This window comes from Hippocampus guttulatus, chromosome 12 (genome assembly GCF_054856545.1).
Source record: "Hippocampus guttulatus isolate MCC_2025c chromosome 12, RoL_Hgut_1.0, whole genome shotgun sequence".
In the NCBI taxonomy this organism is placed as follows: Eukaryota; Metazoa; Chordata; class Actinopteri; order Syngnathiformes; family Syngnathidae; genus Hippocampus; species Hippocampus guttulatus.
The window spans coordinates 15667108-15690637 of NC_141272.1; the positions used below are offsets into that span (position 1 = coordinate 15667108).

Consider the following 23530-nt stretch of genomic DNA (forward strand, 5'->3'; position numbering starts at 1 on the left):
GTTAGCTTTTATGAAGTATAATAACCTTGGATGGGACTGATAAGTACAAATAATTTGTTACTCGAGTAGATTTTTCCAGATGGCCCCCAGCGAGAGTGGCTCCCTTTACAGCAGCTCCTATACTTTTTGTTCTTCTACTTTCTTCCTTTCGTAACTTTGCTGCTGTAAATTGGGAATTTCTCCATTGTGAGACGAATAAAGGTTTTCTTAATTTTATTCTTATTCTTATGTGGCCTGCGAAAGCAAATCAAACATGGCAACTCCCATGATGCTTGCTAAAATATGTACCAACATTTCAAATTCTCATATGGAATAAATAAGAGAGATATTGTAAACATTTTCTTGTTGCCAAACACCCCATTACAGTAACTTAAGCAATAGTTGAATAAACCGTTATCCTTGACTTCTTTGTATGATTTCAGTATTATTGTCCCTCCAAGGGAATTGGTAACTAAAATGTGGCCCACAATGAAAATGGGTTTGACACCACTGTTCGAAGGTTTCCAAGTAGGGTTAGAGTTTTAAAGCAAGGTTTCACACTTTGTTTGGGGGTTCAGAATAGAGTTTTAAACTTGGGTTACTGTTTACAAGTAGGGTACAGATTTTAAAATAGGTTTTTAAATCAGCGTTAAGGTTGTAAATGATGGTTAATGTTTCCGAATAGGGTATTAAGCAAGGGTTGGGGGTTTTAAATTAGGATCAGTGTTTCCAACTAGGGTTTCGAACTAGGGGTAGGGTTTTATACTAGCATTAGGATTTTAAAATTGGGATTTCAAACTAGGGGTGGGGTTTGAAATTAGTGTTTTAATCTATGAGTAGGGTTTCAAACTATGGTTTTAAATAAGGGTGAGGGTTTCCAAGTAAGGTTTTAAACTAGGGTTAGGTTTTCAAGGGGGTTGAAACTAGTTTTATAATCGAGTTGTTTCCTCAAAACAAACATTTTTTTCTGGGGAGGGGTGGTAGAGAGGTGTCAGCATCTACATTTTAAGCCGCAGTTTTACTTAAGTTGAAGTGTTGAAACAGTACTTGTACTGAACCTAACTTTTGTGGGTCGTGTTTACGTCCGGAGTGCGATGACTTCAGCCAAGTCTGCTTGTCAGTTTGACAAGGACTCTTGCTGAAGCTTGTTACATCACTCTGCTGAGTCACCAAAGCGGTCTAAAACAGATGTGCACGACTGTCATCAGAGAACCCCAACAACATACACACCTCCAGTGCAAACCACAGGCGCCCCCACCAAAATAAATAATGCAAGCTCAACAGAATTCGGGGTCTCCGTCCGTGGGCGTTTACATTGGGAATTCCTCGCTGCCTGGGAAATATTGACGAGAGGAACGTAGGGGGGAGGGACCTCTGGTGGACAAAAAAAGCACTAAATAAAAAAACTTGGGCAAAAGTATTGGGATGGTTCCACCTCGAGAAAGTGAAGACTTTCGTCAGGATCTGCCGTTCTACGTTCGAGATGGCTCGCAAGTACCAGGATATGGTGCACCTAATAAAGTGGGATGTGATGTTTTTGTCTCAACGCGACATTGATCGAAGGCTCAGAGAACCAAAATAGGTTACTCAACTTTGCCACAGACTATGCACGTGGCATGGAAACAGCACATCGGAACTTCAACGAAAAGAAACAAAAAGCTTTGGTTAACTTAATTCAAACACTAACATTTACAATGTTTCGTTTTGGGCCAAAAAGGGGACACGCAGTCGAAGATGACGTGCTTGTTTCAGTGTAGTTTTAAATACTCGTTTAATGCATTCTGTGAGGTTTTCGAACTTTTTACAATTCACGTCAAAGTGTTGATAGCTTCAAATGGTGAACGACACGGCTTACCTGTTTTGTAGGGTTTGGTCACGTGTCCGTGGGCACTTGACAATTTCAGTCGATAATGGTCACGTGACGTGTCCGTGAGCACTTTCGGTCGATAGCAGGGGTCGGTGCTGCATGAAATGTCAACCTCAGTAGATGGCTGAAAGCAGGTTCATTATTCTGCTTTATTCTGATTCCATGTGAACGCAATTAATAAAAAGATGATCAAGTTCAGACTTGTTGGGGCACATACAAACATATTACAGAGGAAGGTTGTTAAAGTTAACGAAAACAAATACACCGAAAAAAGAAAAATAGACATTTTACACATATAAAACTTCATGCATGAGCTTTTTATATACACACACACACAAAACAAAAACTTAGCATTTTCAAAACAAAAACAGGAAAAAAAAATCCCAAACTATTAATAACCTATAGAGTATCATGACTTTTGCCATTTCTGAGGGTCTCTTAAGAGAAATGACTGAGAACCATGAAACATTTTTATTGAACATACAAACCAACCATTTTAAAGACTGCTCAAAAATCTTACGGCATTACAAAAGAGGGCGCGATCAAAAGTCAAGTCACCGCCGTTGGCCACGTCTCATTTGTGGTTTAAATACAAGTCAGAGCTTCTCATGGAAATGAGGCAGGACATTTCTTTGACTCTCTTCATCATATCTACGATCTGCTGGCCTTCCTCCCGAAGTACATCTTGCACCACTTTCTTCTGCGGGCCGCTCAGTGAGATGGAGGACTGCCCTTGGGTGGCCGCAGCGCCACCGCCCAAGGGTGCGTCCTTCTCCACCTGCGTCTTCTGGTACTCCATCTTCATCTTCACCTGCTTGATGCAGATGTCCAAGTGACGGAGCTGTTCGCTCATGGCCTGCAGCTCTTTGCGCATGTCCTTCTCACTGTTGGACAGGATGGGCAGGCGGCTCTGCTGGCCGGCCAGCCCGCGCTTGACGCGCTCGGCCACGGCCTCCTGCCGGTACTTGGCGTCCTCGTACTTGTCGGCCAGCCGCTCGGCCGCCTCGCGCAGGCTCCGGCGCTCCTCTCGGTATTGCGCCATCTCCTCCAGCTGCTTGGCCCGCTGACCTCGCAGCAGCTTGATTCGCTTCTGGAGCTCCTCGCGCGCCATATCCTGCTTCAGGATGTACTCCTCGCGGAACACCTGCGTGGCTCGGCTCAGGAGCTGGAGGCGTTCCTGGGGGGACGGCTCCCCGTCGCCGGCCTGGACAAACAAAAAAGAATGACTTTTTTTTTGTTTTTTAAAACATCTGTTCTGTCACTTAGTCACAGAACACTTGCAGCGGTCCTCAATTTTTTTCTGCTAAGTAAAGCCACGAAACAACAAAAACAAAACATTCCAAATAGAATCATTATGATCAAGAAAATTCAATGAAAATTGAAAATTTATGTCAAATATTTTGTAAGCCACCATCAAAGTTTTGTAGAGACTGTAAAAGATCCTTGGATTGTGGAATTTGGAACGTGACACAGTTACCAAGATGTCCCGGATGAGATGAACAGTTCGAGGTTGGAGTTAGTTGAATAGACAAGAAATGTGGAAGCAGTTCAACACGTAAAATGTCCCTCAATTTGAGAATGTCGGTGTGAAATTTTGGGAACACGATATGGGGAAAGTCAGAACGGTTCCCAAAGTGTCCCGAGTAAGCCGAACATTTTAAAGATGGAGCGCTCGCAATCAGTTTAGGAATGTGAAAGTAGTTAACGATGTGTTGGAATGGTTTGAATCAGAAGAATGTGGAAGGAGATGAATGTGTAGCATCTCTTAAATTGGGTATTCCAGTGTGAAGATTCCAGATTCAAAAACAGTTCCTAAAATGTCGTGAATGTGCTCAAGAGTTTGGTTCGGCTGCGAAAAGGTGAAAGAGGATATGGAAAATGTCTGTTAAATTTGGGAGTTTTATTGTGAAAAGTGTGCCACTTTGGGAGCGGAGGAACACGGAAAATGCTTTGGGTCTCGTCCCCTTGAATGGGTTCATTTTGAGACTCCAAAGATCATTTCTCACGGCCGGAACCTTTGTGAATCTTTTGAAGTTTGAACCATTTAAATCAGCTGAGATGGGGAAAGCGGGTGCGTCCCAAAAAGCGCGGGACGACCTAAAGGGACGTCTTGCCTTGAGCAGAAGTGGGTTGGCGGAGCCTCTGGCCAGGATGTTGCGGACGTGCTGCTCGAAGGAGCTTCCCGCCAGGCCGCGCAGAGGTGAGCTGACCGAGCCCGGGTTGGACTGCGTGCACAGCAGCGGGGGCGAGGGCGCCCGCACGGCGCTCAGCAACGGCAGCAGGATGCACTCGTAGGCGGCGCTGACGCAGATCATGGTGGCGCCCAGAGCGAGGTCCGCCACGATGAGGAAGCCCTGCACCGGCGCCGGGCGGCTGCTGGCAAGGGGCCGCGTGCATACGATGTGCTCCACGGCGCAGCGCCGCTCGGCGGCCAGCTCGGGCAGGCCGTCCTTGTTGTCGTCGCGCGCTCGCAGGAAGGCCTGCAGCTTTTCTAGCCAGATGAGGCCCACGCTGTGCACACCTGCCTCGTGGGTGCAGTGGTAGCGCCGCGGGCACAGCGGGTCCCGGTGCAGCCGGATGGGGCAGGTGAAGTCCGACTCTTCCTCCGCGTTGTCGCCCGCCGCCACCCTCAAGGTGAGTTCCAGCTCCACGCACTCAAACACGTAGAGGGCCGGCACGCCGCCCGCTATCCACCTACACTTGCAAAATAACGACAACGATCAAAAGTTGAAAAGCTCATGGGAATTCGTGCGACAATGAAACAGGAATTTTCAGGGCAAGAAACCTTCCATGGAGAAGAACAATAACTTGTGGGGAAGAAATGGAATTGACCAAATTGACTCACGTTTCAAAAGTTGGAAACGGTCCATATGAATTTGTGAAAATTGGCAGGACATCATGGGAATGAATGAGAACAAAGCAGGCGTTCTTAGAACCCATCCATGACATTTACAGACTTATACAAATTGGATGCTTTCCTGGTGAATTAACAGGAAACAGGAAGCTAGTGGAAATTCTGATACTTGGCAGTTTAAAATGATAATAACTAAACAATTGTCCGATTTATATTTCCATGTCGTTAAAGACTCCACATAATCAATTTCAGGTGTTTATATATATTTTTCCATGAGTTAGGACAAAAAAGGGTATGAAAATGGCTGGCACGAATTGAGTCAAATTACACTCAACATCCACCCCGTGCCTGACTTACCACGGAATTCTAAACAAAACTTGCTGGACAGGTTTACGGAAATGTTCCACCCCTTCACAAGCCCTCCATCCCTACCTGGGCACCGTGTCATCGTCATCCTCAGACTCCAGCACGACGCAGTGGTACAGAGTGCCCGTTTCCGTGGCGATGACCAGGATGCTGGGCACGCAGGGCAGGCAGAGGATGGCGCAGGCGTCGTAGCCGTAGTTGTCCTCGGCCGCCGGGTACATGGGCAGGGGCCCCACGCGCTTGCTCACGCTCACCATGTTCACTTGGCTGGTGTGGCACAGGTAAGTCTCGCCGTTCTCGTACAGGATGTAGAGGGGGTAGACGGGCCTCTCCCTGACGTAGGACACCGGGCCGAAGTCGAAGGCCACGGCGATTTCCCCCAGCGAGGCCGCGTAGGAACGGGCTGGCGCCCGCACGCTGCCTTCGTCATCCGACTGCGACACGGGAACCACTTTGACAGGAGCCTCGGGGGCCTTCAAGCCGTAAAAGCGGATGGTGTTGTCGGACGTGAGGAGCACCAGCAGCGGCTCCCCGGTCTCGCTCGGGTACCAGGCCGCCTGCCGGAGAATCACCGATGGCGAGCTGGTGAAGAAGCGCTCGGCCACCGGGGTTGTTTTGCAGTTGACGCGGCTGCGCCCGCCCTCGAACTCGGACCGTTTGCCCCACCGCTGCGGGAGCTCCAGCACCGAGGCACCCCGCTGGCCCACAAGCGCGACGTGGCCGTGCGTGGGGCTGAGGAGGAGCTGGCACACCGGGAAACGAGGCGGGTTGATGCACAGCAGCGTCTGGAAGCTCCCGCCGTGCTCCTCCGTCGCGTTCAATTGGCGTAAGCTGGTCGTATAAAACACGCGGTCCACGTCATCCCACAGGAAAAAGTCGGCGCCCAAACAAAAGGTCAGGTTCTTCGCCAGCGCTCGCTCGGAAGTCTTGGGCTCCGAGTCCAACTTGTCGCGTATTTTCTTGAAAATTTCGTGATTCGCCAAGCCGTTGAGCCAGCGGTCTGTGCCGAATGCCGCCATCTTGATCAGTCAACAAATGGGATGAGGTGGAGCATCCTAAGTGTGATGTATACATAGACCAAGACACGATCGGATTGGCCGTTGGTGCGACACGTCAGCGCGTCTACCATATTTGATGGGTCAGATGTAACGCAAATGATTTGCCAGAATGTCATTCAGCGACAATTTACAAAGGTGGGTCGTAACCAGGACTGTAATTGACTAGTTTTGACATTTGTTGTTTAATTTCAGTTAGTTTTAATTACTTTGTAGAGCCGTTTTGTTCGGGGTTTTTTCTCTCTCGAGGAAATGCTTCATTTTAGATGAGATTTTATTCGGTTCAGCAGTGTATTTAGTACAGTACAGTATTTGAGTTTTTAAAAAATATATATAGTTTGTCAAGTGCAAGATTAAAAAAAAGGTCACTGGGTGTTATTGGTGTCTGACACAACTTTTTCACTTCCAAATCAATCCTGATACAGTCCCGTCCAATAGTGTTATCAATACAAGATATCAGCAGGAATTATACATACATACACACATACTTTTATTTAATTTTTAGTATGGAACGTTAGAAGAGACTTGACCAAGGGAGAGTGGCTGCCATTACGGCAGCTCCTATACTTTTTGTTCTTCTAATTTCTTCCTTTCATAAATTTGCTGCTGTAAATTGGGAATTTCTCCATTGTGAGACGAATAAAGGTTTTCTTATTCTTATTCTTACGCACGGTCTCCCCAGGAGAATGCAGTCACATTGCCACATCCAATATGTCGGAGAATTTGACGAATGTCTCAAAGACTAATCTGATATTTCTTTTCTTCGTTGCCTCTGGGAAGCGCTTTCCGGTTTTACGACAGACGTCTGCCGCATTGCGTCGACCGGTGTCGTGCTGTAATTTGCAGAATCACCATGGCGTTGAGGGAGACAGCGGGGCTGTACGAGACGCTGAAAGCTGAGTGGAACAAGAAAAGCCCAAATCTCAGTAAATGTGGCGAACTACTCACGAAGCTCAAGGTACAGACTTATGATAGGACTGTTATTGTTGAAGTGTTGAAGTCGAACCTGTATCGCGTGTTTTCTTTTTTACGGCTACCATTTCGCTAGCTACGTTAGGTATCAGGGGCTAAACTTGCTAATTTCCGAAAACGCTGTGAGTTTATGTGGTACATGTTGAAGCTTGGCGTTGTAATTAAAACAAGGAAAGTAGTATTTAGTAGTGTATTTATCAAAAATACGCACAAACGCACCAAAAGTGTTGTAGCGAGCGCTCAAATGTTTGCACTTTATTTATTATGTCGTTGACTTCGCAACTGTCATTCAAAAATAATCACACTGATGGCATTTTGTCACTCTGTTTCTTGTATCGATCGATTTATTTATTTTTTGTCTCTACTTTCCAATATGTTGTGATCGTGACATATCTTCAAATGTTTCCCGTACGTTTGTATATCACGGTTAATTATATACTTACCACTTAAAACGAATTATACTCATATGGCTGTAATAATTACAGTGGGGCTAAAAAGTATATCGCACTACTAATTGTGCCAACTCTCCCACATAAAAAGATGAGAGGCCTGTAATTTTCATCAGAGGTCTACCTCCACAATGAGAGATAAAATGAGAGAAAAAAAATCGGGGGCTCCCAGCAAGATCTCACCCCGTGGAGTTAAAATAGGGGTGTTCACACGGCAAGATTCGATCCGGTGCTACGCCGGGGCTGCCCCAGTAGAGCCTTCACAAGTGCAAATTAGCTCCGGCGTAGCTGCGGAAAACAGCTTACACCGGACCAAATTTGATCCACCTCAGGGAGGTGGTTTAAAAATTTGCCCCGGAGCAAATGCTCGTTTGGGAAGCAGCACCGATGTCAATTTGCACGTGTGAACGCAACTGGGTTAAATTTGCTCCAGAGCAAATGCTTGTGAAGAGTACGTACGGCGAGAATGCGTTGCTTTCGGGCTCTGTCGGACTTCCGTCATGTGTTTGTTTAATAACGACACAAGACTTGGCTGGTAACATCTTTCCTTTTGTAGGAGACTGGACTGTCTCGGAGTTGTTTGTGGAGTTTGTTCCTTTGTTGTGTGTTCACAACCCCCCGCACCCCATATAATTTATTTTGTGATTTCCTCTCTTGATTTTCTGTTTGGCGCATTACGTGTTTGCTTTTCTGAGTGTCATTGAAGTCATTGTTGATTTACGTTTTCGGGGGCGGTCACTCTCGAGCAGAAGGCACGGAGACCGAGAAGGAGAAGGACGTGCCTGTCCAGTAGTCGCTTGAGTTGTGTATACGTTTTAAAAAGAACCAACAAGACAGCTCATTTGTTTTCTGTCGTTTTGCTCCGCTGCAGAAACTGCCGTGTGAACGCAAGTGGGGCTGCACCGACGCTCAGCGGCTTTGTACGTGTGAATGCTCCACACAATTTGCTGCGGTGCAAAATATATCGCAACAAAATACATCGGTGCAGCGCAGGAGCAAATGTGTGCCATGTGAACACCCCTAATGATCACAAGAACCGTGAGCAAAAATGCCAGAACCACACCGAGGGACCTAGTAAATGACCTGCAGAAAGCTGGGACCAAAGTAATAAAAGCCACCATCAGTAACATACTGGGCAACCAAGGACTCAAATCCTCCAGTGTCACCCTGCTTAAACCACTGCATGTCCAAGCCCGTTTGAAATTTGCTAGAAAGCATTTGGATGATTCAGAAGCGGATTGGGAGGATAGCATATGGTCAGAGGAAACAAAAATATATATTTTTTGGAAACATCTCCACTTGGCGTGTTTGGGGGAGAAAGAATACTGAGTTGCATCCAAAAAACGCCATCCCTACTATTAAGCATGGTGGTGGAAAGATCATGCTTTGGGGCTGTTTTTCTGCAAAGAGACCAGGACGACTGATCCATGTGAAAGAAAGAAAGAATGAATGAATGGGGCCATGTATCGACAGATTTGGCTGTGTCTTTCAGCATGACAATGATGCCAAACACACCATCCGGGTAACGAAGGGGTGGCTTTGTAAGAAGCATGTCATGGTCCTTGAGTGGCCTAGACGGTCTCCAGATCTAAACCCCATAGAACATTTTTCTGACCAAATATTTATTTTCCACCATAATTTGCAAACAACTTCTTTAAAAATCTGACAATGTGATTTTCTGGATTTCCCCTCCCGCCCCCCATTTTACCTCTCACAGTTGTGGTATACCTACGATGAAAATGACAGACTTCAACTTTCTAGGGCGGAGAACTTGCACACCTGGTGGCTGACGAAATACTTTTTTTGCCCCGATGTATATTTCAGGAAATATGATGAATGTCTGCCTATTTATAATGTACCATCTATTTATAATACCGTTCACCGCCTCATAGGTGTCATTACTGGAGCTGAACTTTTTACCCACAAGTGGCTCCACGTTCACCAAGCAGCAACTTATTTTAGCGCGTGAGTATTTTCTATGTCAGTAATCAATATAAATTCAGATCTATGATGAACCTGTCATTTTTTTCCTCTCTCTCTCACTCTCTCCAGGCGATGTCCTTGAAATTGGAGCCCTATGGAGTATCTTGAAAAAAGACATCCCCTCCTTTGAGAGATACATGGCTCAGCTCAAGTGCTACTACTTTGACTACAAGTAGGATTTATCTCTGTATATTTTTTAAAAATCCTTAAAGCAGTATTTTACATACTTTTTGAGCCATATTTACTCACAAATTGTGAAATTTGAGCCTGTTTAGTTGAACGCAAAGCTCTTCTGCTGTATGAATGGACCTTCAGCCATCGAGTGGAAGAGCATTGATTGTTCTGCTTTTGCTTTACAGGGAGGAACTGCCGGAGGCGGCCTACATGCACCAGATTCTGGGACTCAACCTGCTCTTCCTGCTCTCGCAGAACCGCGTGTCCGAATTCCACACAGAGCTGGAACGGCTGAGTGCGCGGGACATTCAGACCAATGTGTACATTAGGCATCCTGTGTCCTTAGAGCAGGTAAAACTCTGATTTGTTTCGTTCTTTTTCTCCCCGAACATTGTTTCATCTGCTCATGTGGCCATTGAAACACCATGTCTGGAAGTATATGTTGCTAAGATTCGTGTTCATGCTGAGACTGCATTTTGGTGAGTCGCCACCGAATTTAGGGTGTTTTGATGACTGTCTGCATGGCTGACAAAAGGTTATTCTGTGTGAATTGACTCCGTCTCATCCTCTAATATACCCATTAAGACATAATGTTTGTAATAGTGTGAATGTGTGTGTATTCAACTCTCTCTCACGCACACACACATGCGCGCGTTCTTGTGCTCTTTGGATTATTAGATAAATACTAAAGGACAAAGTATTTTAAAACAGTAAAGGATTTTTTTCCTTGTAAGCATTAAAGGACCAAAAGTGATGTGATTTTATTCATTGTGTATTTTTTAAAATTAATCACTTGATTAATCGTGATCAATAAAAAAAAATATATATATATATACAGTATATATATGTGTGTGTGTGCGTGTGTTATTTTATTTTTTTTGCCAAACCTCAACCTCGGTTCCTGTACAAATGCTGTTGGTCTCTTCCAGTATTTAATGGAGGGAAGCTACAACAAAGTGTTCCTGGCCAAAGGCAACATCCCGGCAGAGAGCTACACCTTTTTCATCGACATTCTGCTCGACACCATTCGGTAAGGAAGGCCTTGGGAACCAGCCGCCAATGGATTCTTCTCATCTGTTTCAGTTCACCCTCGAGGAGAAAAGAAACAGAGATACCCGACTCACAAGTGCCCATATTAGGAATATTTCATGTCGAAACCTGTCGCATCTTTTTTTTTTTTTCTAAAGACATTTTGAGTTCATTTCTTCAAATTGTGTGTGTTTTTATTACTGTATGTATTTATATATTACAATACACTCCTCATTTGAAAACGCAACAAAAACTTTCAGATGCTGATTTGACTTGTGAGCTTTGGTTACGGAACAAATAAAATTCTTCAGGTACCATTGCATGACGAACATGACGATGATGACAAAGAAAAGCTTTTTTTTTTTTTTTCCCCCACGCAGTGACGAGATTGCTGGATGCATCGAGAAAGCCTACGAGCAGATTCAGTTCACCGAGGCCACACGTGTGCTTTTCTTCACGTCGTCAAAAAAGATGACCGACTACGCTAAGAAGGTACCCGTGCTTTTATTTATATGCAAATACAATATGACCACCCTCACCAGGAGGTGCTGTTGACCACAAGTCACACCCAAACGCTCACAGACTAACCAGCCAACCCGATTCCAGCTCCTGACATAATTTTTGTAGCAATTTATGCTCCATATATGGAAAAAAAAAAAAAAAAACTCGCCCAATGGCTGTTTTGAAAGCATGCCACTTACCCAAATGTGTGCTGCCGTTGTCCTTCAGCGCGGCTGGAGCCTGAACGCGGCCGCTTGCTACTCGTTCAGCAGTCAGCAGCAGCGCACGGAAGAGGTCAGCATCCCATCCACAGAGTTGGCCCAGCAGGTCATCGAGTACGCCAGGCAGCTGGAGATGATAGTCTGAAGCAACCTGCGATATGGGACACAAGCTTTCCTTTCAGATTATTATTGCCTTTTTTTTTTTACCCCAACTTGACAAAGTTTACTGTCTTTCTACGATTACACGTGATGTCGTACGTCTCGCAAAAGTCAAAACAGTACTCGTAATTGTAATTAACTTGATTAAAAAGAAAAAAAACAACAACTTGTTTTTTTTTTTTTTAACTTTTCCATGCCGTGGCTCTTTGCAACTAAAATCCCACCATGTTTTTGTCAATTGGAGGCAAAATGTTGTTCTCTGCCTACCAAGTTATGTTGAAGGAAGGAAAGTAGAATCTATGGGTGCATGAATAAAGAGCAGCTCTAAGGAGGAAGGCAGGAAGCAACGAAGGAAAGGAGTTCAAAAAGGAAGGTAGAATTTCATCTTAAAATCAGGAAAGATATAGCCATGGCAATTTTCCGCGGATACGCGGAAATCCGCCGTTTTATTTCTTAAATTGATCATTTTTGTGAATCGTCTAAATCCGTTGAGAAAATTTTAGGGGGGGTCAGGTACCTTATCGTCGAGTTTTCACAAGCTCTCCCGATCAGTCTTTCCATCTTCCGATTATAAACAGCCCTGCGATTGGACGTGCATGATGTCTTACTTGTTGTGATTGGTCGCCCCGTCCAGGCCACGCCCCTTTCCGCTTTTTTCATTACTAGCCATTGCCATCCCTGTTAGTGAAAAGCAGCTATGGGGGAAGAAAAGCAATAGGTTGCGTGAATAAAAAAATGAGTGAAGGAACTGGATGGCAGAAAAGTGGCAGGATAGAAGGATGCATGAATTCAAGTGAGTGAGGAAAAGAAGGCAGGAAGAAAAGAAGGTGAGAGGGAAGAGAAGAAGGAATCAATGACCGGAGGCATGAATAGGGAAGGAAGGCGTAAAGTTGTTTTTTTGCACAAAAAGGAGAGATGACAAGATGCTTAAATAAAGAGTGTGTCTGATGGAATGAAGGAAAGAAAACAAGGCAGAAAAGTAAACGATTATTTGAAGGAAGGTGTCATGAAAGAGGGCAGGAAGTATAGATGCATGAATAAAAAAAACAGGTCTGGCAGAAAGAAGGTCGGAAGAAAAGGAATGTGAAAAGAAAGCAAAGACGCACATACAAAAATCAGATCTGAGGGACGGAAAGAGGTCAAGAAGGAATAGAGAAGAGTCAGTTTCAGTGAAGGAGGCAAGGATGCAAGAGCAGGTATGAGTGAATGAAACAAGGAAGGGCAAAGCGCCTTCGAGGGTAGAAAGGATTTCACAGCCTACCATAACGCTACTTTTGTCCAATTTGCCATCTTCATCCTGTTGTGTGGCTGACCGGCGCTGTCCATGGTCCTGCTACCTCATCGATCCTGTCGCGCGCACCGGCCCGCTCCACGCGTTGCCATCCCACCCGTGCACGAGCCTGTCAATGATTAGTGCGGGATGTGCAGCAGGTAGCGCGGGAGAGAGAGAGAGAGGAGAGGGAGGGAGGGAGGAAAGGACCGAGGGAGGGAGGGAGGATGCTGCCAGCGGAAAATGGCTGCTGCAACCTCCAGCCTGTCCTGATCGGCCGAGACAACGCCGAGGAGGCCCCGGCGGAGAGGCCGACTGCGGGGAGGCAAGCGAGCGGATGCGGGGACGATGTGAGCCCCATCGGCGTGTGTTTGCTGCGAGGAGGCTGAGCACAGTGAGAGGAGAGCCCGAGGTGGGCTCCGGGGAGCGGGCAACGGCAAGCCATGGAGGGCGAGTAAGTCCCCCGGAATGAATCACGCTGTGTGATTTAAAAAAAAATTATTATCGTCATGACTAAAAAGCAAACAAACGTGCGTCCATGTGTGCGGGTGCTTTCTCCCTATTATTTGGTGTTCCAAAAGCCGCCTACATGTCCATTAACACGTCATCTATACATGAATGAAAGGAGACTTCCATGAAGCGCGAGCAGGCATTGAGAAATAAGTCATAACGATCAAGGCGTTCTGTGTGAACTAGACAGCTTGACATGATGGAAATGGAGGCCAGAAGAATGGCGGTAAAACGGGGGGGGGGGGGGGGGCAAAATATGGCGAGTTTGTCTTTCCAGGAGAGGAGGTGAAGAGGAGGGAGGGGAGGGAGGGAGGGATCGTCGCGCCATTCAAGGCGAGAGGCGTCGTGATTTTTTTTTATATCAACGTGTCTCGGCCTTTCATTATGATTTTTAAAGCCAAACTTTATGAATGAAATGTGATTCCCCTCCCCTTTCTTCCCTCTCCCCCCCCTCCTCTCCCACCGCACATCCTCCCTAGCATCATCTCTCCTCCCCCCCTTAATCGCTCCTTTTTATAAAAAAAAAAAAAACAGCAGCAACCTCGCCTTGTTTTTCGCTCCATTCATAAAAAACCCCCAACATGTGTGTCTTAATGGCTGGCAGGAGCAGGGCGGGATGGAAGTGAGGAAGGAGAAAGGATGGGGGGGAGGGAAGGGAGAAATAAAAGCGTCGTCTGATGGAATTATCGCGATGTTTCCTGACGCCCCCCCCCAAAAAAAAACGTTCGTGCGCACACACCGTTCATTGATGTTTTTAGCTAGGGAAACACTAATTCTTCCTTCTGTTGCTATTTTATCACCTTGCACTTGAACGTCACATATGCACGCGCATGCACGGGTTGTGTTCGGAATCATTCATTCATAGCCCCGAATTAAGTCCTATATGGAGATTTGGATACAGTGCATGTTATATGTATAGTGTAATAGGGATGAATGATTTTGAAAAATAATCTAATTGCGAGCCCCCCACCCCTCATTATAGAATTGCGATTTAACATGTGATTTTTTTTCGCCAAGGTCCTCTTCCCATATATAGTTTTTAGCAAACACAAACTGCAAACTCATCTGTAATACAAATTGACAAGAAACAATATCACACTTATTATACATAAATGTTTCTGGATGGGCGGCCCAGTGGTTAGCGCGTCGACCTCACAGTTCTAGCTCCGGCCTCCCTGCGTGGAGTTTGCATGTTCTCCCCGGGCCTGCGTGGGTTTTCTCCGGGTACTCCGGTTTCCTCCCACGTTCCAAAAAACATGCATGGCAGGCTGATTGAATACTCGAAATTGTCCCTAGGTGTGAGTGTGAGCATGGATCGTTGTTCGTCTCTGTGTGCCCTGTGATTGGCTGGCAACCAGTTCAGAGTGTCCCCCACCTCATGCCCGAAGGCAGCTGGGATAGGCTCCGGCACCCCCCGCAACCCTCGTGAGGATAAGCGGATCGGAAAATGGATGGATGTTATTTTTGGATAGCAGTCTTATTGCAGCCTTCAGGATTTGAAATTTGCATTCTACTTCATTGCAATGTCAACTTGAACACGATTAATTGTTCAACCGTATGCACTGTAAAAAATGTATTTTTTGGTCTGAAACAGTAATTTAAGTTGGAAAACTAAAACATAAATTACTGACATTAATGGCAACAATGTATAGTTCAGGCCAAAAAAGTGAGCAAGGTGTTTTACTCATACATTATATATATTGGACAACCTTTCCGAAACCCATTTCTTTTTTGTGAAATGCAAAAAAAGACCATTTTTTTTCAACAAAGTTTAAAACATTTAATCGAATTCTTCAACTTAAAATGTTATCGAAATCTTGAGTTCACTTTACATTTTTATTTTTATAATTTTTTTTTAAACAATGTGATAGTGGACCACATAGTTCACTCAAATGTTTTGTGGTCACTATGGCGTAGCGATTGAAATAAATGGAAATGCCATAAATGCATCAGCCTACCAAAAAAAAAAAAAAAAAAAAGAAGACATTTTTCCAAATGTCATTTTTGAATAAGAACATTGTCGCTCTATAATATTGTACTTTATTATAACATGAACGACATGAATCTAATCTAGAGAAACATTTTGTACTTAATTCTGGAGACATTGTGGTGCTCCTTTTGGTGTCCCCATATGGATATTCATTGGCTGGTCAGAACTCGTCATTAAGCTGTATTAGTCATTCTTCACAGAGGATAAATAATATACTCCTAGGAGTTGTGTTAAATTGTCTTTGTGTTGCTCCACTGGTTATGGCCAAATATTTGTTAATTAAAGGATTATAATATGGCACAACACTGATGCCATTTGTTCGCTCGTCTTTGGAGTTTGCATTGTTTGCTCGCATTAAGCTAAACGGCTTTTAGGGGGAAAAGGCAAAGCTTTGTGGTTGTTTTAAATATGCAAGGTGTATTTGTCTTTGTTAAATGTTCAGTTTGACAGTAACTTCAACTGGGAGGGACATTAAACAGCTTGAAGACTTTTTTTTTTTTGATAAACTGATGCTCGTTGCGAAGTGAGCATTTCTAATTGAAGAATGAAAACAGCCACAGGCAGACGAACAACACTGGCATCTTACAAAACTAGTTCCAAACTTTTCAACAAATGTGAACACAAATGGTGTGGCAACACATGCAGACAAGCAACATAATAGCACTTAATCACATATTTTTTATCCTCTGCAAAGAAAAACTACCGTATTGGCCCGAATATAAGACGGCCTGATTATAAGACAACCCCCTCTTTTTCAAGACTCAAGTTTGAAAAATGACTTTTTGAACACCAAATAAATTTTTATACAGAAATTAAATTACAGTACATCTGAAACAAATTATTATAACAATATATTTGAGAAAAAAAGCATGTTATTTTGTCTCATTCAAATCTTAATATCTGAACATTTAAATATGTAAACTAAAGTGCAATCACATTCGTAAATGAATGGCTTCTAATTTTTGAAATGTAAATTACATCATAACTTCTCAGCTGCCGGTTACCCTGGCCGATCTTCGACCCACTTTTCTCCAGATTGTCGCTACGTTTCTCCATTTTCTGATATCTCTTCTATTATTTTCTTCTTTTCTTTCTTACCGCTATTTTTTATTTTTCTTCTTTGTGCTACCACTATTTTTATTTTTATTCTTCGTGACAGGGGTTCACTTTGGCCTGGGGAGAAGTTCAGCTTTCGCTTCAGTGATATCTGGTGCCATCTAGCGTCGTGAATGGGTATAATGTCTAGACCCCGAATATAAGACGACCACCACTTTTTCAGTGTTATTTCAATGCAAAAAAACACCGTCTTATATTCGGGCCAATACGGTAATATTGGCGACGTATTGAAAAGCTACAGGAGTTGAGCCATTTCAATGGACAGTCCACACAATCAAATACATTTGTCTGTCTCATACTGCCCGAGGTGACCAAGAGAAGGACAACAGATTGCGCGTACAACAAAGTCCAAATAGTTACTGTACCAAAGTAGAATTTTCAGGAATCTATACTTTACTGAGCGGTGCGCTGGCCAACTGGTTAGCATGTCCGCCTCACAGTGCAGAGGTGCTGCACGAAGGCTCCAGCACGCCCGCGACACTCGTGAGGATAAGCGCATTAGAAAATGGATGGCTGGATGGATGTACTTGACTGTTCTGACTTTTTACTTTTGCAAACAGATATTCATACTTTAAACTCATTACCAAGTCAAAATAAGATGGTTACTTCGTGGGTATGGTGGACATTTTGAATTTGGCACAGTAGTTCAATACATTTCAGAGAATGAGCGTTTTTACTTTTACTTAAGTGCAGAAGTTAAATCAGTACTTCTGTAATTCATAAAGAATTACAGAGTGCAAGTACTTATGCACCCTGACACTAACGACGCCTACAAACGGCAATAAAAATGGCAGACTCACGATATTACATTATAGGGCGCGACAGGTAATATAGTGGATAGGTAGGAAGTGATTCCGAAAACAGCCATGTCGGGCTGCAGCTATTGAATATTTAGTGTCCTACTGAAAATTATATCGAATAATCGAGTAATTTAATTAAATATAATTTTGCTCGATTAAAGAACAATTATGAATACACAAGAGAAATTTTCACAGAATCATGAATGACCGGTTGGTTTCTTTTTGAGATAATCAGCAATCTTTTACCTGAAATTTAAAATTGTGAAGAGCAAACTACTGTATTTTGTAGTCTAGAAACATGTGTAGGTGAGATTTTTGTGGCTCTGGGGCGCAGCGACATCAGAGCCAGTGTAGCGCTTTTGCCAGCTAAAACAGCAGATTTTGGTTCAGCCTGGTGGTTTGTTGAAAATGGATTGGTGGAACTGCAACCTTCAGGCTGCTAGCATGGAACTGTTCATTTTCGTCTTTTAATGCAGCGGCTGTTGCCAGGCTAAACTGGGCACTGGCTCCTTGCTACGAGCCACTCCCGCCGACAATAGTCGGCATATTATACAATGACAGCGTAACTAATTAGCATTTTTTAGCATCCTTAATTAGCGATTGAGCATGATTTCGGGATGATTTTGTGTTGGATAATGGTAGAAACAGCATGGGTTGTGAGTAAATACCGAATGGGCTCAGGCTAGCCGAAAAGGCAAGCAGCAACCACGTGCTCCGAAGGCCAACTTAAAAAAAAAAAAAAAAAAGTCTGTTCAGGCATTGATTGACATTCATGTACGAGGTCTTATGCTTTTATTTTGAAGTTGGCCTTTGCTGCATGTTGGTTACCGTCATTCATCGCATGAGCATTGTCTTTGGGCTTACTTGTCTTGTCTTCCCGACATTGCACAGCAAATACTGTAAATGGTTAAACAAGGCAGAAGAACTCCTTGTGTGTTTTGTTTTTAAATCAACATACTCGCGGACTCGTTTCATTCCCAAGGCCATAGTCACACTCTCACATTGTCTTGTCCTGCCTCCTCCAGCGTACGTGTTCGTGCCGTGGTGATGACACGTGACGACTCTAGCGGCGGCTGGGTGCCGCTTGGCGGGGGCGGCCTCAGTCACGTGGTCATATGCAAGGGGCGAAGCCACAAGCTGAGAGAGTACGTCATCCGCGGGGAGAGGCTGCGGGACCGAGCGGTGAGCACAAATGATGATTGAGTTATTCGGGGTGGGGTTGTAATATCTTTTTGGAAAGAGGTTTCAATGGAGGAAACGGGTTTACAGTAATTCATTCCGTGAGCTTCACAAACACATTTTCCCATAGAAATGTCATCAATCCGTTCCAGCCCCTCAAAAAGCACAATTCTTCTTGTTGCATCAGAAAAATAGCATTGTATTGTCCAAAAACATCAGAGAATGTCAAGAAATAAACTGGTTTTAAAAAATATAACTACCATACATACCATAGTATGTGTGTGTTGGATGCGTGCCTTAAAGGGGCGTGGCCTAGTGAGTTAAATCAGGAGGCAGGTTGGCGGTTATTTCAATGCGGCGGGTGAGAGTTTTGGCCCACGGGGGTTCCTTGCGAGTGTTTCCAGTTCTCTGGCCTCCATTCAACTTTTGTGAATGACACTGACGTGGATGAATGAGAATCTACACACAGACATGTTTTGACAGTGTGTGTGTGTGTGTGTGTGTGTGTGTGTGTGTGTGTGTGTGTGTGTTTAGCCGGTGCTGGAGTGTGCTGTGCAAAAGGGCATGGTCTACAACAAGGTGAATCCCATCTTTCATCACTGGCGGGTGGACGAGCGCAAGTTCGGCCTGACCTTCCAGAGTCCTGCAGATGCCATCTCCTTCGAGAAGGGTTTGCAGGCAGTCATCGACAAGCTAGACCAAGGTGGGCGTGCACCCCGCCAAGCCAGAGTGTAGTCCCCAGTATTTAAAAAATAAATAAATAGCAAAAGAATACAATTCGCAGCAAGGGAGGGGGGTGGGGCGACCAGTTGAAATATCTCTCCTCTGATAAATTTCAGGCTCGGACTCGCCCTCGTCATCCACGCCAGAGGAGGCGGACACCGAGGATGATGGGCAAGCTGTAAGTATCCAAATGGTTTTTGGCTCCTGTTCCAAAGAGAAATCCATTCGTGTCCTTTAGGTCCTTTGTACACCATAGCTCCCAGTTTGCCTATATGGTAATTGTGTATGTTCCTAAAAGGGTAGAAAAGTAGAGTACTTGGAGGTAAGTTTAGCGAGGACCCCATGAAATGGGCACACACGTTTTGGCGTCCAGGTATGTTCCCATGGCGTCCAGGCATGTTCCCATGGTGTCCAGGCGTCCAGGTATAATAATAATAATAATAGATTTTATTTATAAGCGCCTTTCCCCAAAGTGCCAAAAGTCAAGGGTACACAAGCAGAATAATTTTGATGGTACCACCCCAACAAACCTGTTTGTTTGGGAGAGTTGAACTACAAAAACTGTGCAAAAGTAGAACAGGTGGAGGTAGCAACCCTAAGACAGGTCTGGACCTGACAAACTATGAGTGGCCCTCAAGTCCACAGTAAGGTACAGTCCATGGTGATGCATGCTCGTAGAGGGATATCATCAATTTTACAAGTGTGCAAAAGTAGAACCTCTGAAGGTAAAAACCAAGGACAGTTTTGTATCCTGTTAAATGGCGCTTCACCAAAGCAATTTTAAGGTACCGTCTATGCTAATGTATCTTCGTGGAATCCTGTTATAACGTTACGTACCGATTCCGACTTCATAAGTGAAAACAGGTGTCTTCCCAAACAGTGCGAAATGATAACCCTCAAAGGGAGCAAACCAGGGACAGGACTGGACCCCAACTCCATAGGAAATAGGGGAAGTCATTTTAAGGTATGGTCTATGCTGATGTAACAGTCTGCGATTGGCTGGCAACCGGTTCATGGTGTCCCCCGCCGACTGCCCGGAGACAGCTGAGATAGGCTCCAGCACCCCCCGCGACCCAAGTGAGGATCAAGCGGTTCGGAAAATGAATGAATGAATGAATGAATGACGTAACAGTATTGGACTCCAAGTTAACTGTTCGGACCTTTTCCAGGTCCAAAAGTGTACAGGTATGTTTTGTACAACCAAGGGGAAATAGTCGAAAATCAAAATCTACAATCCTAGGTACAAAACACAATACGCCTGGATCTTAACCATGCAGTGTTTAGTACCTGGTTTAGAAACGCACAGGTAGGTTCCCAAACTGTATAAGTTAAGGGGGTAAAAGCAGAATGTTTGAAGTTCAATCTGGTACAGGATTGGATCCCGACCTGATATGTAAGAAGCATAACTCTCTCCAATTTATGTTCCTGTCCCTTACTGGTCTCGGAGTTTGGACCATTTCCAGGTCCATAAAGGCACCGGTAATTTCCCAAACTGTCATGTCAAGTCAAGGCGACATGATAGTAGAAACTTTGAGGGCACCACTCCAGAGACAAGACAGCTTAGGTCTGGTGCAGCTAGACAAATGATCTAGGTAGATCTCCAAGGTTTGTACCTCTTCCAGGTCCAAAAGGGTCCAGTTGTTTCCAAAATGTAAAAGTCTACAGTAGAGCATTTTAAGGAAGTCAGTCAGGGACAGAATTAGACCCTGAGTCCATGAAATCAAGGTGGCCATTTTAAGGTAGAGTCTATGGCTATGCTCCTGCACTCCCGTGGGTTTCAGTTGTTTGTATTTTTTTACAGGATCAAAAATGGTACAGGAAGGCTCTTGAACTGGTAATGTAAAGTGAATAAAACCTCTTGAGAGTAACACCCGATGGACAAGACACTAACCCTGGTAAAACTACGCTAGGTACCATTTGGTCTAAGTGTTGGGCTCGGATGTAACACTTTGTATGTTTTCCTCATCCAAAAAAGTTCCAGGTATGTTGCCAAACTGTAAATGTCAAAGGTACAAAAGAAGCAACCAAGGGACAGCATATTGGCTCTCTCCAATGAAATAACAGTGCACTAAGGTACTTTCTATTTTATGGTGCACTTGTAGACTCCAAGGTAACTGTAGCCGGTATATGTACATGTCCCCCCAAAATTCAAAGGGAAAACATTTCATGGTACCATCCCCAGTGACAAGCTAAAGGACCTCCCACCCCCCACTCCCCACCCCCCAAATTTTGAAGAGTGTTGAATCATGGGATGATGTGCGACCTCTGCCAGTCCCATACAGGCAGCGAGTCATCATCCAACAGCAGGAAGGAAATGTTACCCAAACCCATCACCATTGTGACCAGCGAGTCATCCTCCACCTGCTTCGTGCGGACAGAGGAGTTCGCTTTTACATCCGGCGTTACCACACAGACACCTGCCCAGGTAGTACAGAGAGCTTTGAGTGTTGGGTTCTCAAATGTTTCCACCAAGTGGTCCAGCTCAGTTAAGCTCCGTTCGGAAGTGTGAATGCTGATCTGATGGGTTTACGGGGGAGGGCTGGGGATGGGGGTGCGGGTCTAGGCCGGCGGAAATCAGGATGCAAGAATGAGTAAATGCAAGAATTCAACATTCATTCCGATTTAACGGGCCAGGACTAGGGGGGTAGTTATGTTCAACTGGCGTAAGGATTTAAGGGGGTCCTTGGAATTTCTCACAGGATCCAAAGGTTCGGTAGAGCCCTGGTCTAGGCAGCCAACGGTGCTCAAAAAAGAGTGTAAAAATCGGAACAGTAAGGACTGACCTGATCTGTAAAGCTTGGGAGGTAGTGGGCATGCGAAGGCCATTAGGTCTAAGTGAGGTAACTCTACACCTGAAAGTGCTGCGTTTGTCGCGGTCGCGCAGGAAGTCAAATGAAAATGAAAGTGACCTCTACTCAAGTGAAATTTGATGCCATTTGAGATGTGATATGAAACCCGGCAGCAGTGGACTGTTCTCTTCCTGACTCTGCAACTCTACACCTTCTCTGCAGATCCACGCCAGGCCGGGACAACACCAGCTCTCGCAAATGACCGGCGCCTTGAATCCCCCATTGGCCCCGCCTCCGCCTCCAGCCCCACCGTCTCCTCCCACGGGCCCACCGGCCTCGTCGCCACTGTCCCCTCTGTCGCCCACCATTTCCCTGCTGGAGGAGGGGGACCTGCACAGTGTGGATCCTTGCAAGGACCTGTGGGGGTCCAGAGGATATGAAGACTATCGACGAGCGGGGGCCACCAGGACTATGGTTGGGGGGCTGACCGGAGGCGTTGTTGTAGGTAGCGGGGGGAGCCTGCAGGACAAGTCCGAGCTGTGCGTGGTCCGCTTTGAGAAGGAGATGTCCGTGATGGGCACGGGGGGCTGCGAGGTCACAGTGAGTCTGGACAGTAAGGCGGCCCAGCGGCTGTCCTCGTCCTCGCCCACCGGCATGTCCATCCATAACGCTGTGTCCGGCGTGTCCTCAGGGGCCGGCTCCCCCCAGGAGCCCGGCAAAGGCTCTCCCTCGCCCTGCTGCATTCACACCTCCCTGGCCACGCCCCGCTCACGGACTCGTAAACGGGGCGGCGGCGGCGGGGCCTGCGGGGACCCGGGCGCCATCTCTCCCGATGACGATAGCCCGTGCCCGCAGGCGTCGTCGTCATGCTCATCCCGCTGCGTGTACTGCCGTTCTGTGTTCAGCGCCTCGGAGAACGGCCGGGGCCGTTGCAGGGATGCCCCAGACCCGGCCCTGCACTGCCTGCGCCAGTGGACCTGCGTGTGGTGCGCCGAGAGCCTACTCTACCACTGCATGTCGGACTCCGAGGGCGAGTTCTGGGAGCCATGTTCGTGCGACGACTCCATGGGAGGTCACCCGCACCCGCTGTGTTGTGCCCGCTGGCTGGCTCTCGTGGCCCTGTCGCTCTTCGTGCCCTGCATGTGCTGCTACCTGCCTTTGCGCGCCTGCTTGCGTTGCGGCGAACGGTGTGGCTGCTGTGGGGGAAAGCACAAGGCGGTCCGATGAGACCAGGCTCGGGTGGGAAGCGATGTGGGGTCCCCTTTACGTGGGCTTCGACGTGACCCTCCCAAGCCCCCCACAGCATTCCGCTCTTTCTCTTTCTAACCCGGGGGGCCTTCTTGGACTAGGGAGAGGAGTGTGGGGGGTGCATCGCACTCAGACCAGCTTTCACGGAGCCTTTCATTGTGGATTGTGCCGACGTCCAGTTGGTGACCTGAGACTTAACCCAAGGATGAGGGTGGGTGAAGTGTACACTGTTTTTTTTTTTTTTTGGTTTTGTTTTGTTTTTTTAACAGATACTCCCCGACTCATGTACAAGTGAC

The 23530-nt window shown here is 45.8% G+C and overlaps 3 protein-coding genes and 1 long non-coding RNA gene across 5 annotated transcripts; 2 read left to right on the forward strand and 2 right to left on the reverse strand.

The window, feature by feature from the left end:
* Window positions 1–1981: 1981 nt before the first annotated feature.
* nup88 (nucleoporin 88) lies at window positions 1982–6085 on the reverse strand. The gene is made up of 3 exons (XM_086124630.1): window positions 5133–6085; window positions 3961–4540; window positions 1982–3050 (listed from the first exon to the last, which is right to left on the reverse strand). The coding sequence occupies exons 1-3, from the start codon at window positions 6083–6085 to the stop codon at window positions 2421–2423; spliced, it is 2163 nt and encodes a 720-aa protein (XP_085980756.1). The 3' UTR covers window positions 1982–2420.
* Window positions 6086–6917: 832 nt separating this feature from the next.
* Window positions 6918–11775, forward strand: psmd8 (proteasome 26S subunit, non-ATPase 8). The gene is made up of 7 exons (XM_086124633.1): window positions 6918–7079; window positions 9435–9507; window positions 9595–9697; window positions 9885–10050; window positions 10629–10729; window positions 11109–11220; window positions 11458–11775. The coding sequence occupies exons 1-7, from the start codon at window positions 6975–6977 to the stop codon at window positions 11593–11595; spliced, it is 798 nt and encodes a 265-aa protein (XP_085980759.1). The 5' UTR covers window positions 6918–6974; the 3' UTR covers window positions 11596–11775.
* On the reverse strand, window positions 10650–13220 carry LOC147197622 (uncharacterized). Its single transcript, XR_015102390.1, has 3 exons — window positions 12871–13220; window positions 11430–12730; window positions 10650–10788 (listed from the first exon to the last, which is right to left on the reverse strand). It is a non-coding gene; the product is annotated as an uncharacterized LOC147197622 (long non-coding RNA).
* spred3 (sprouty related EVH1 domain containing 3) lies at window positions 13105–23350 on the forward strand. Of its 2 annotated transcripts, none has more exons than XM_086124631.1 (6): window positions 13105–13333; window positions 18321–18477; window positions 19009–19177; window positions 19314–19375; window positions 21470–21622; window positions 22209–23350. In XM_086124631.1, the coding sequence occupies exons 1-6, from the start codon at window positions 13323–13325 to the stop codon at window positions 23211–23213; spliced, it is 1557 nt and encodes a 518-aa protein (XP_085980757.1). In that variant the 5' UTR covers window positions 13105–13322; the 3' UTR covers window positions 23214–23350. The 2 variants fall into 2 exon arrangements, with proteins under 2 accessions (XP_085980757.1, XP_085980758.1); XM_086124632.1 differs by having other exon boundaries at window positions 13111–13229.
* The last annotated feature ends 180 nt before the right edge of the window (window positions 23351–23530 follow it).